Source organism: Apostichopus japonicus, chromosome 17 (assembly GCF_037975245.1).
Source record: "Apostichopus japonicus isolate 1M-3 chromosome 17, ASM3797524v1, whole genome shotgun sequence".
NCBI classification, from domain to species: Eukaryota; Metazoa; Echinodermata; class Holothuroidea; order Aspidochirotida; family Stichopodidae; genus Apostichopus; species Apostichopus japonicus.
The window spans coordinates 3,832,501-3,846,888 of NC_092577.1; the positions used below are offsets into that span (position 1 = coordinate 3,832,501).

The window sequence follows — 14,388 nt, forward strand, 5'->3', positions numbered from 1 at the left end:
TCATTCATCATAAAACTTGATTGCTGTTTCAGGAGCATTAATTTAGGTAATAACTATATCTACTATACCAAACTTGTTGTGTAAATACATTGCTTTTGTTTCTTTTGATCCTCCATCTAGGTGCAGGACACAATGAACTGAACAGCAATAAAGACCTTCCAACTGAATACATTGAGCTGATCATCTGTTGCTTGGAGCTCAATAATGGAAGCAGCTCCCTGGTGGAAGCCATTCCCAAAAAGATGGAAATTTATTTTGCTCCATGGAAGCTGTTTGACTGGTTAAAAGAAGCATGAGGCATTGTAGGCATGTGTAGCTGAAAATCATCCATATGACTTAGCCACCATATATGGGCAAAAATAACTACTTGGAACAGTTACAATGTCATTTATTTGAGCTGGATGAGAGTGGCTATGGACGGCCATTACCACAAAAACAGGAACAAAAAGTAAATTCATTACTTTACATTACATATTACAGAAATTTTCTCCATAGAAAAGAAAATTTCTTCATAAAAAGAATTACTTGGATATCAAAAATAAATTTACTCCATCAAATATAAATTTACTAAATCACATCAAAACTTACTTTACTCTTCAAAATTACTCTCCAAAATTACTCTTCAAAATTGTCTTCATCAAGGATAAATTTACTCTTGGAAACTAAGTTCACCTCACACATATTAGATCTACCCCGTCCAATATAAACTCATAGCTCATCCCGTCCTAACCAAAAAAAATCCCCCAATTCATTAATTGGGAATCAGGACAATGTATCTGTTGGAAAAGATATTTGACCCATTATTGTACAAACTGATGCAGATGATATTGGAAGAGACTCTTCATGTTGGAAGAGTGGAGATGGAGATGGTGGCATATCGATAACCTATTGCAGGTCTCTCAGGACTGAATAAATTAATGAATTAAAGGTGAAGGGATTGGGGAAAACTGCTTACTATTTCTCAATCTATATACTAATAAACTGAGGTATTAGTAAACTATGGAAGATGGTGCAAATGAAGTTGTTTTGTGCCAAAATTTAAAATTGATATTTTTTATATAGACATATGTCTCTCATTGTGGTACAAATATTTCAATTGGACCATAACCTTTATCCCCTGTCATTTTTGCATATATATATGTCATTCATATTAATGAGTGATTAATGTCCGATGATAACATATTGAAAGATCGTCATATGACATAGTTATATTTTTGCCTATGTATATGGTCCTTTTCCTACAGCATGTATTATGTGGTGCAAAGGAACTTTTGAACAAATTATATGTCAGTAGGATTATGCATATTATTAAACTAGTGGGCAGAGCTTAGTCAACATCATACATTTGAATGAATGCAAAGCTGAAAGTTTGATTGCTATAACCGTGTTAGTAAGACTAGTAAATATTGGGTATTGAGGTGAGCAGGGAGGGGCTTTGGGGACAGGCAGGGGATTAAATTGAGTGCAGGTTTTCACTATATATTTTGCTGTAGATGACAACACCATTGGTGTAGTCTTGCCCATTCTTTGTTGTAGTTCATATCAGTTTATATTTTGAGATGTAGTACTTTATTTTATTAAATGTTTTAATGTTCAATATCAGTTTATATTTGAGATGTAGTGCTTTTTTTATTAAATGTTTTAATGTTCATATCAGTTTATATTTTGAGATGTAGTGCTTTTTTCCATTAAATGTTTTGATGTTCATATCAGTTTAGATTTTGATATTTTGAAATGGTAGTCCTTTTTTATTCAATGTTAATTAAAACAAGACCAATGTCCTGTGTTCATGTGTAACACTGTACTTCTTTCATTCTTTTTAACCTTTGTAAACTATTTGGAAGAGATAAACCAACTTAAAGCAACCTGATGATATTTGTTGTGTATGATCTTTTTCTTGGTTTTTCTTTTGCTTTGCTCAAGAAGAATTTGAAGGCACAAACATGGTTTATGTGTCGTAAACCTTCGATACAACTCCTTTTATATTAACATCTTTGCTAAGCAATTCGCTTCGAATATATATTATCGTGAGTATACGAGAGCATTGTGTGGACAGTCCACAAATCTTATACACGTGATCTTGAATTATTAAATAAGCCTAACCAAAACTATTTGAAGGTGTCAGAAATTTATCATGCGAGGGAGGAAGTCAAAATGGCGCTGCTTTCGACACGAAAAAAAAATTCCATGTAAAATGTCTTTTATAAAGGTTCTGTAAATTTCACATTGTTCTCTGCTTCCTGCTCTACGCTGTCAGAGAGTTACAACATAACTTATTCCTATATTTAAAAAGGTAGCAAACATAACACGTGACAATGTCGATGAGGATAATTATTCAACCACCATGACAGCAGTATCGCTAACGAGTAACGACCAACACAAACGACATTGCACAGCCTCATATAAGTATATATAGTACTGCAAATGTTCAATCTTGAAATTTATGATGTACAATTTTTTATATTTTTTGACAGTCTTTGATCAATAATAAGCTTGCAAAATGACAGAAATGGAATGCATGCAATGTTTTCCTAAATGTTGATGATAAATACAGTGATCATTGTTTGTATATTTTTTCGTTACACCTTTTTTAGTATTTATTGGTTCAAAATGTGCCTGAAAGTTTGCAACCAACCAAATATGCATGTGCATTAACGTGTTCGTGGCAGGTCTGCTGCATTGGCCCCTTAAAGCACGCTATCGTTAGGGAAGTTTCGTAAAGATTTCAAAAAAGTACTAATTCCTGGAGGTCTGGACTCTCCAAATTGTTTTCAGACATTCTAAGTAAAGCATACCTTTAACCTTTTTTTTTCTTGCCCCATCTAAACATAAAGGCCTATATAAATAAACAAACAATTAACAATACTTCCAATTTCGAGTAGATATAAAAGATGTCTTAAAATTCAAATGATGTTGTCAACATGAAAATCGATGTTTACTTGGTGTTTTTTCTAAAAGCTTATGTTTGTAACTTCATATAGTTATATAACAGGCACACTCAATCTTCATTGTTCGCATCGAAAATAAAGAATGAAGTAACACTTTCTGGGGGAGGGGATTGATACCTTTTCAGTATATTTACTGCTTAAATTTGGGCAAAACCTTTTCCAACCACCTACAACCCCCCCCCCCCCCCCCCGCTTCAAATGTTCTCTCTTACGATTCCCATTGTCCATTTCCTTTTTCAAAGATTAGTCAGAGATAGATTTAAACAGTCCGTTTTTTGCACTGCCGATTTCTTTGAATAAGCCGTCAAGTGATATTCGAAGAAAGTATACTAATGCCCCAGGCTATATCATGCACGTATAGCGATGAATCGCACGTTAAAAGTCGACAAATACCCATCGCAATATAATGTAGGATACAGAAAAGTATACTGCTTACTATAAATACCATTTCCAGATAACCAAACCCGTAATTGAAAATATTACACATTTATCAACTACTATAATTCACAACAAGAAGAATCTGGCAGGGACGCCCACCCATAAAATCTCGATATTCTACAGGAAGACTTAAACCGGTCAAATATGGGACTGTTAATATCCTTTATTAACCGAACTGGTAGATCTGTTTAATTCATGTATCATTGAGCATAAATAGATTCAAATTAAAAATAGATAACCCTCCCCCCCCCCCCAAATCTTGGTCAAACTGACGATACTTGGAAAATTTGAGTGCGACAGTCTGAATTTCCGACTGTCGCACTCTCATTTTTCCGACTGTCGCACTCTCATTTTCACATATTCTTGTAATTTGTGAGTGAACTAAAATTTTCGGTCAAAATTGACCTTCAATCAGTCATTTTTACCACGTTTTCCTTGTCACATTGAGAAATTCTATCACGCGATCTTAAACTCCACCATACAAAACTTCGTATGATTTTGAATACTCCCAGTTCGCTAGCTTGAAGTAAGTTCAAGATATACATTGTCTCTATGTATACAAAAAACGCTGAATGCTAATCTACGGAAGCTTAAAAGTGCCATCAACATAACAAAAACTTTGGCCCATAATTTGACATTTTTCAGTAACAAGATAAAATGTTATCAAAAATCAGAAAATGTTGGATTGCTCAGTTGCTTTAACTGATCAATTGAACCATTTTCTGAAAAATGTTTAATTGATAACTTATCATTATCTTGTCAGTTTGACATTTTTCTGCAAAATTTCCGATCGTTCACTTCATTCCATCTGAGCAATTGAAACATTTTCTGCAAAATGTTCAATGTGTTTAATTGCCAACTTATCGTAACTCGTCAACTCAACATTTTTCTGCAAAATGTTTAATTGTTCACTTCATTCCGAATGATCAGTTGGAATGAAGTGAACAATTAAAACATTTCATGTGAGTAATAAATATCCCCCACCCACCCCCCCCCCCAAAGAAAAAATATTAAGCGTGCCAATAAAAGCTCTGTATTTTTGGTAACTCACTTTGTCGTCGAATATAATTTGTTGAAAATAAAAAGGTTTTCCCCTTTCTTACATTAACATAGCTTTTGTAGTCAGTAGTCTATAAAGCCTTCAAACAGATAACTTTACTTAGTTGCTTACCTGCTTTGCTTAACCAGAGTGTTTATAGAAGATTGTGAAGTGAGGGCCAGTGGTATTCAATATGTGAATGTTGGCGAGTAGAGCGGGGGGGGGGTGGGAGAACAAACAACAGCCGGAATTTTATGGCTCCAAAACCTATCCAGTTGGAATTTCAGCCACTACCCCCCCCCCCCCTAATGATCAGGCCTTAGCTACGTCCCTGATTTCATGGAATCATCACTCCGTCAAACATGGGTCTGTTTATATCGTTTATTTTCCGAAGTTGTAGATCTGTCTATATCATGTGTCATTGAGCGTAGAAAAACTCAAATTCAATATAGATATATAAATGTTTCACTTAATCATCACTCCGTTAACAAGGGTCAGCGTCTGTTTATATCCTTTATTTTCCGAAGTTGTAGATCTGTGTATTGAATGCATTGAAAGTAATCACATCGTATTAACGTCTTTTTTGTTGTTGTAACACAGTAAATTCAATTGGAATATATAATCGTAAGTGTATGAGCGGATTCTGTGGACCGTCCACATAATCTTATACACATTTCATTGTATTATTTATTGATGATAAACCAAAATTATGGTTGAAAATTGATGAACTCTATTAATTCAAAATTACTGTGTTCTAAGGAAGGACCCCGCACCAAATATATGCAGATTCAGGAAGGAATCAACCCGTCAAATATAGGTCTGTTTTATATCCTTTAATTACTGATTACTAATTCGTAGATCTGTTGAAATCATGTATCATTGAGCATATAAAGATTAATTTTAAAAACAGATAACTTTATCAAATATACATTTTTTGGCATGTCATACGGTTTACCTTTAGGTTAATATATTCTTAACAAAACTTTATTTAGGAACATTGGGAAGAAAAAATGTAAGCAAGCATCATCAATCCTCGTAACATGGGTTAGGATTATTATAGGAAACCCGAAAGAATAACCCTAATCTTTAACCCTTAATATTAGTACGATAATACTGTTGACCGTTCACATAATAATTGTCTTAAAAGCAGCTTGTTAAGAAAGATCACAACCTAAATATTTTCTTTTGGTCTATAGAATGTATTTGGATAGTAGTATTAACGTTTTTTATTTAGTAACACACGTAATCTCAATTGGAATATATAATCGTAAGTATATGAGCGTATTATGTGGACCGTCTACATAGTCTGAGACACATGATATTGTATAACATATTGATTCTTAAGCAAAGCTCCTCTTGAATATATTCAGAAATGATCAGCTAATCTAATTAACACTGACAGCCTTCTGAACAAGGGCCAAACCCTCAAATCTCGAAATATTTCAGTTAATCATCACTCCGTCAAACAAGGGTCTGTTTGTATCCTTTATTTTCCGAAGTTGTAGGTCTGTCTATATCATGTGTCATTGAGCATAGAAAAATTGAAATTAAAAATAGATAGCCATATCATATTAAATGAAAGTCGGCTTACCTACATTGTAATGAAACTTGATCTCAACTTTAATTGGGAACATTGGAAATGAACCACTCCTGTCAACTGACCTCAGTGACCACCGGTGCACGGGTTACGGTTGGCATTGGTGCCCCCCCCCCCGCACCCTTACCCCCCGACTTAAAAAGAAAAGTGAAAATAAAAATTACTATTACCGGCCTTATCCTGTAAGATAATACTCATAACCATTCAAATATTAATTGTTTAAAACGAAGCTGTTAAGAAAATAGTGTGTATTAGGATAGTAGTGTAACGTGAATGGTTTTTATACTCATCCGTAGTAAGCTGTGCATTGAGCTACATAGCCAGCCATGTCATGAATATTTATAGTCAAGTGGTATGTAATTTAGGAGGGTTAAATGCTTATTGATGTGTTTTATAGTCTAATTAAGAGAGTTATGGGTTAAGTAAATCGGTATTATCAGTGAGTTAAATGTCTACAACATATCTGCATATGTTTAGGGGGATAATGTTGTTGTTGTTAATGAAATAGTTAAAGAGATTTTACGTCACATGTTGTATTGTTTTATTGCTCATTATATATATACCAGAGTGTCACCACTTGCAATATTTTGAAAATTAATCTACATTGTAAACTCGCATTCACATAATTTAAATTCTTGTACGCAGAGATTTTTTTATTTTCTTGTAATTGTAATATGGCCTGGTCTCTATTTACTACGATTAACTGATACACAAGCTAACCACGACATTTCCATAAAGGAACTTTTGACAGTATTCTCTGCTGTGCTAATGGGCCCCCGGAATGCAACAGTAGTATTGACGTTTTTGTTTAATAACCCACGTCATCTCAATTGAAATATATAATCGTAATTGTATAATCGGTTTATGTGGATCGTCCACATTATATTATACGTATGATGTTGTATTGTTTATTGATTCTAAACCAAAACCGTATAATTGAAAATATTAAAAATTAATCAAGTACATTAATTCACAATAACGGTCTTCTGAATAAGGGCTACACACCCTCATATCTTGATGTGTTTCAGGTAGGAATCAACCCGTCAAATATGGGTCTGTTTCATATCCTGTATTTACAGAACTAGTAGATCTGTTTGAATCATGTGTATTGAATGAATTGAATATATTCATATAGTAGTATTAACGTCTTTTTTTTTCTGTAACACACGTAATCTCAATTGGAATATATAATCGTAAGTGTACGAGCGGATTATGTGGACCGTCCACATAATCTTATACACATTTCATTATATTTTTTATTGACTATAAACCAAAATTAGGGTTTTAAATTTATCAACTATATTAATTCAAAATAACTGTGTTCTAAGGAAGGACCCCGCACCAAATATCGACAGATTCAGTAAGGAATCAACCCGTCAAATATGGGTCTGTTTTATATCCTGTATTTACCGAACTCGTAGATCTGTTTAAATCATGTGTATTGAATGTATTTGATATATTCATATAGAAGTATTTACATCTTTTTTTCTGTAACACACGTAATCTCAATTGGAATATATAATCGTAAGTGTACGAGCGGATTATGTGGACCGTCCACATAATCTTATACACATTTCATTGTATGGTCTATTGATTATAAACCAAAATTAGGGTTGAAAATTGATCAACTCTATTAATTCAAAATAACTATGTTCTTAGGAAAGACCTAGCACCAAATATCGACAGATTCAGGAAGGAATCAACCCGTCAAATATGGGTCTGTTTTATTTCCTTTAATTACTGAACTCATAGATCTGTTGAAATCACGTATCATTGAGCATATAAAGATTTATATTAAAAACAGATAACTTTATCAAATAAACATATATTTTTGCATGTCATACGGTTTACCTTTAGGCTAATATAGTCTTAACAAAACTTTATTTGGGAACATTGGGAAGAAAAAAGTGTAAGCAAGCATCAACAATCCTCGTTACATGGGTTAGGATTATTATAGGAAACCCGAAAGAATAACCCTAATCTTTAACCCTTAATATTAGTATGATAATACTGTTGACCGTTCACATAATAATTGTCTTAAAAGCAGCTTGTTAAGAAAGATCACAACCTAAATATTTTCTTTTGGTCTATAGAATGTATTTGGATAGTAGTATTAACGTTTTTTTTTTTTAGTAACACACGTAATCTCAATTGGAATATATAATCGTAAGTATATGAGCGTATTATGTGGACCGTCCACATAATCTGAGACACATGATATTGTATAACATATTGATTCTTAAGCAAAGCTCCTCTTGAATATATTCAGAAATGATCAGCTAATCTAATTAACACTGACAGCCTTCTGAACAAGGGCCAAACCCTCAAATCTCGAAATATTTCAGTTAATCATCACTCCGTCAAACAAGGGTCTGTTTGTATCCTTTATTTTCCGAAGTTGTAGGTCTGTCTATATCATGTGTCACTGAGCATAGAAAATTGAAATTAAAAATAGATAGCCATATCATATTAAATGAAAGTCGGCTTACCTACATTGTAATGAAACTTGATCTCAACTTTAATTGGGAACATTGGAAATGAACCACTCCTGTCAACTGACCTCAGTGACCACCGGTGCACGGGTTACGGTTGGCATTGGTGCCCCCCCCCCCGCACCCTTACCCCCCGACTTAAAAAGAAAAGTGAAAATAAAAATTACTATTACCGGCCTTATCCTGTAAGATAATACTCATAACCATTCAAATATTAATTGTTTAAAACGAAGCTGTTAAGAAAATAGTGTGTATTAGGATAGTAGTGTAACGTGAATGGTTTTTATACTCATCCGTAGTAAGCTGTGCATTGAGCTACATAGCCAGCCATGTCATGAATATTTATAGTCAAGTGGTATGTAATTTAGGAGGGTTAAATGCTTATTGATGTGTTTTATAGTCTAATTAAGAGAGTTATGGGTTAAGTAAATCGGTATTATCAGTGAGTTAAATGTCTACAACATATCTGCATATGTTTAGGGGGATAATGTTGTTGTTGTTAATGAAATAGTTAAAGAGATTTTACGTCACATGTTGTATTGTTTTATTGCTCATTATATATATACCAGAGTGTCACCACTTGCAATATTTTGAAAATTAATCTACATTGTAAACTCGCATTCACATAATTTAAATTCTTGTACGCAGAGATTTTTTTATTTTCTTGTAATTGTAATATGGCCTGGTCTCTATTTACTACGATTAACTGATACACAAGCTAACCACGACATTTCCATAAAGGAACTTTTGACAGTATTCTCTGCTGTGCTAATGGGCCCCCGGAATGCAACAGTAGTATTGACGTTTTTGTTTAATAACCCACGTCATCTCAATTGAAATATATAATCGTAATTGTATAATCGGTTTATGTGGATCGTCCACATTATATTATACGTATGATGTTGTATTGTTTATTGATTCTAAACCAAAACCGTATAATTGAAAATATTAAAAATTAATCAAGTACATTAATTCACAATAACGGTCTTCTGAATAAGGGCTACACACCCTCATATCTTGATGTGTTTCAGGTAGGAATCAACCCGTCAAATATGGGTCTGTTTCATATCCTGTATTTACAGAACTAGTAGATCTGTTTGAATCATGTGTATTGAATGAATTGAATATATTCATATAGTAGTATTAACGTCTTTTTTTTTCTGTAACACACGTAATCTCAATTGGAATATATAATCGTAAGTGTACGAGCGGATTATGTGGACCGTCCACATAATCTTATACACATTTCATTATATTTTTTATTGACTATAAACCAAAATTAGGGTTTTAAATTTATCAACTATATTAATTCAAAATAACTGTGTTCTAAGGAAGGACCCCGCACCAAATATCGACAGATTCAGTAAGGAATCAACCCGTCAAATATGGGTCTGTTTTATATCCTGTATTTACCGAACTCGTAGATCTGTTTAAATCATGTGTATTGAATGTATTTGATATATTCATATAGAAGTATTTACATCTTTTTTTCTGTAACACACGTAATCTCAATTGGAATATATAATCGTAAGTGTACGAGCGGATTATGTGGACCGTCCACATAATCTTATACACATTTCATTGTATGGTCTATTGATTATAAACCAAAATTAGGGTTGAAAATTGATCAACTCTATTAATTCAAAATAACTATGTTCTTAGGAAAGACCTAGCACCAAATATCGACAGATTCAGGAAGGAATCAACCCGTCAAATATGGGTCTGTTTTATTTCCTTTAATTACTGAACTCATAGATCTGTTGAAATCACGTATCATTGAGCATATAAAGATTTATATTAAAAACAGATAACTTTATCAAATAAACATATATTTTTGCATGTCATACGGTTTACCTTTAGGCTAATATAGTCTTAACAAAACTTTATTTGGGAACATTGGGAAGAAAAAAGTGTAAGCAAGCATCAACAATCCTCGTTACATGGGTTAGGATTATTATAGGAAACCCGAAAGAATAACCCTAATCTTTAACCCTTAATATTAGTATGATAATACTGTTGACCGTTCACATAATAATTGTCTTAAAAGCAGCTTGTTAAGAAAGATCACAACCTAAATATTTTCTTTTGGTCTATAGAATGTATTTGGATAGTAGTATTAACGTTTTTTTTTTTTAGTAACACACGTAATCTCAATTGGAATATATAATCGTAAGTATATGAGCGTATTATGTGGACCGTCCACATAATCTGAGACACATGATATTGTATAACATATTGATTCTTAAGCAAAGCTCCTCTTGAATATATTCAGAAATGATCAGCTAATCTAATTAACACTGACAGCCTTCTGAACAAGGGCCAAACCCTCAAATCTCGAAATATTTCAGTTAATCATCACTCCGTCAAACAAGGGTCTGTTTGTATCCTTTATTTTCCGAAGTTGTAGGTCTGTCTATATCATGTGTCACTGAGCATAGAAAATTGAAATTAAAAATAGATAGCCATATCATATTAAATGAAAGTCGGCTTACCTACATTGTAATGAAACTTGATCTCAACTTTAATTGGGAACATTGGAAATGAACCACTCCTGTCAACTGACCTCAGTGACCACCGGTGCACGGGTTACGGTTGGCATTGGTGCCCCCCCCCCCGCACCCTTACCCCCCGACTTAAAAAGAAAAGTGAAAATAAAAATTACTATTACCGGCCTTATCCTGTAAGATAATACTCATAACCATTCAAATATTAATTGTTTAAAACGAAGCTGTTAAGAAAATAGTGTGTATTAGGATAGTAGTGTAACGTGAATGGTTTTTATACTCATCCGTAGTAAACTGTGCATTGAGCTACATAGCCAGCCATGTCATGAATATTTATAGTCAAGTGGTATGTAATTTAGGAGGGTTAAATGCTTATTGATGTGTTTTATAGTCTAATTAAGAGAGTTATGGGTTAAGTAAATCGGTATTATCAGTGAGTTAAATGTCTACAACATATCTGCATATGTTTAGGGGGATAATGTTGTTGTTGTTGTTAATGAAATAGTTAAAGAGATTTACGTCACATGTTGTATTGTTTTATTGCTCATTATATATATACCAGAGTGTCACCACTTACAATATTTTGAAAATTAATCTACATTGTAAACTCGCATTCACATAATTTAAATTCTTGTACGCAGAGATTTTTTTATTTTCTTGTAATTGTAATATGGCCTGGTCTCTATTTACTACGATTAACTGATACACAAGCTAACCACGACATTTCCATAAAGGAACTTTTGACAGTATTCTCTGCTGTGCTAATGGGCCCCCGGAATGCAACAGTAGTATTGACGTTTTTGTTTAATAACCCACGTCATCTCAATTGAAATATATAATCGTAATTGTATAATCGGTTTATGTGGATCGTCCACATTATATTATACGTATGATGTTGTATTGTTTATTGATTCTAAACCAAAACCGTATAATTGAAAATATTAAAAATTAATCAAGTACATTAATTCACAATAACGGTCTTCTGAATAAGGGCTACACACCCTCATATCTTGATGTGTTTCAGGTAGGAATCAACCCGTCAAATATGGGTCTGTTTCATATCCTGTATTTACAGAACTAGTAGATCTGTTTGAATCATGTGTATTGAATGAATTGAATATATTCATATAGTAGTATTAACGTCTTTTTTTTTCTGTAACACACGTAATCTCAATTGGAATATATAATCGTAAGTGTACGAGCGGATTATGTGGACCGTCCACATAATCTTATACACATTTCATTATATTTTTTATTGACTATAAACCAAAATTAGGGTTTTAAATTTATCAACTATATTAATTCAAAATAACTGTGTTCTAAGGAAGGACCCCGCACCAAATATCGACAGATTCAGTAAGGAATCAACCCGTCAAATATGGGTCTGTTTTATATCCTGTATTTACCGAACTCGTAGATCTGTTTAAATCATGTGTATTGAATGTATTTGATATATTCATATAGAAGTATTTACATCTTTTTTTCTGTAACACACGTAATCTCAATTGGAATATATAATCGTAAGTGTACGAGCGGATTATGTGGACCGTCCACATAATCTTATACACATTTCATTGTATGGTCTATTGATTATAAACCAAAATTAGGGTTGAAAATTGATCAACTCTATTAATTCAAAATAACTATGTTCTTAGGAAAGACCTAGCACCAAATATCGACAGATTCAGGAAGGAATCAACCCGTCAAATATGGGTCTGTTTTATTTCCTTTAATTACTGAACTCATAGATCTGTTGAAATCACGTATCATTGAGCATATAAAGATTTATATTAAAAACAGATAACTTTATCAAATAAACATATATTTTTGCATGTCATACGGTTTACCTTTAGGCTAATATAGTCTTAACAAAACTTTATTTGGGAACATTGGGAAGAAAAAAGTGTAAGCAAGCATCAACAATCCTCGTTACATGGGTTAGGATTATTATAGGAAACCCGAAAGAATAACCCTAATCTTTAACCCTTAATATTAGTATGATAATACTGTTGACCGTTCACATAATAATTGTCTTAAAAGCAGCTTGTTAAGAAAGATCACAACCTAAATATTTTCTTTTGGTCTATAGAATGTATTTGGATAGTAGTATTAACGTTTTTTTTTTTTAGTAACACACGTAATCTCAATTGGAATATATAATCGTAAGTATATGAGCGTATTATGTGGACCGTCCACATAATCTGAGACACATGATATTGTATAACATATTGATTCTTAAGCAAAGCTCCTCTTGAATATATTCAGAAATGATCAGCTAATCTAATTAACACTGACAGCCTTCTGAACAAGGGCCAAACCCTCAAATCTCGAAATATTTCAGTTAATCATCACTCCGTCAAACAAGGGTCTGTTTGTATCCTTTATTTTCCGAAGTTGTAGGTCTGTCTATATCATGTGTCACTGAGCATAGAAAATTGAAATTAAAAATAGATAGCCATATCATATTAAATGAAAGTCGGCTTACCTACATTGTAATGAAACTTGATCTCAACTTTAATTGGGAACATTGGAAATGAACCACTCCTGTCAACTGACCTCAGTGACCACCGGTGCACGGGTTACGGTTGGCATTGGTGCCCCCCCCCCCCGCACCCTTACCCCCCGACTTAAAAAGAAAAGTGAAAATAAAAATTACTATTACCGGCCTTATCCTGTAAGATAATACTCATAACCATTCAAATATTAATTGTTTAAAACGAAGCTGTTAAGAAAATAGTGTGTATTAGGATAGTAGTGTAACGTGAATGGTTTTTATACTCATCCGTAGTAAGCTGTGCATTGAGCTACATAGCCAGCCATGTCATGAATATTTATAGTCAAGTGGTATGTAATTTAGGAGGGTTAAATGCTTATTGATGTGTTTTATAGTCTAATTAAGAGAGTTATGGGTTAAGTAAATCGGTATTATCAGTGAGTTAAATGTCTACAACATATCTGCATATGTTTAGGGGGATAATGTTGTTGTTGTTGTTAATGAAATAGTTAAAGAGATTTACGTCACATGTTGTATTGTTTTATTGCTCATTATATATATACCAGAGTGTCACCACTTACAATATTTTGAAAATTAATCTACATTGTAAACTCGCATTCACATAATTTAAATTCTTGTACGCAGAGATTTTTTTATTTTCTTGTAATTGTAATATGGCCTGGTCTCTATTTACTACGATTAACTGATACACAAGCTAACCACGACATTTCCATAAAGGAACTTTTGACAGTATTCTCTGCTGTGCTAATGGGCCCCCGGAATGCAACAGTAGTATTGACGTTTTTGTTTAATAACCCACGTCATCTCAATTGAAATATATAATCGTAATTGTATAATCGGTTTATGTGGATCGTC

At 33.1% G+C, this 14,388-nt stretch overlaps 2 protein-coding genes across 6 annotated transcripts in view; one reads left to right on the forward strand and one right to left on the reverse strand.

Annotated features, from left to right (window-relative positions):
• LOC139984139 (uncharacterized) overlaps nt 1-2,779 on the forward strand; it is a 38,726-nt gene extending 35,947 nt beyond the window's left edge. For 2 of the 3 annotated variants that reach the window (XR_011798949.1, XM_071997884.1), the window contains one exon: nt 121-2,778. Coding sequence is in view for 1 of the 3 variants with exons in the window: in XM_071997884.1 (XP_071853985.1) it covers nt 121-296 (176 nt within the window). In the remaining 2 variants the exon portion in view is untranslated. Of the gene's footprint in view, nt 1-120 lie in introns of all 3 variants that reach the window. The other variant, XR_011798950.1, reaches the window with a different exon arrangement.
• Nucleotides 1-14,388, reverse strand: part of LOC139984128 (nicotinate phosphoribosyltransferase-like) — a 99,435-nt gene that overhangs the window by 40,911 nt on the left and 44,136 nt on the right. The gene's annotated exons all lie outside the window — the stretch shown is intronic.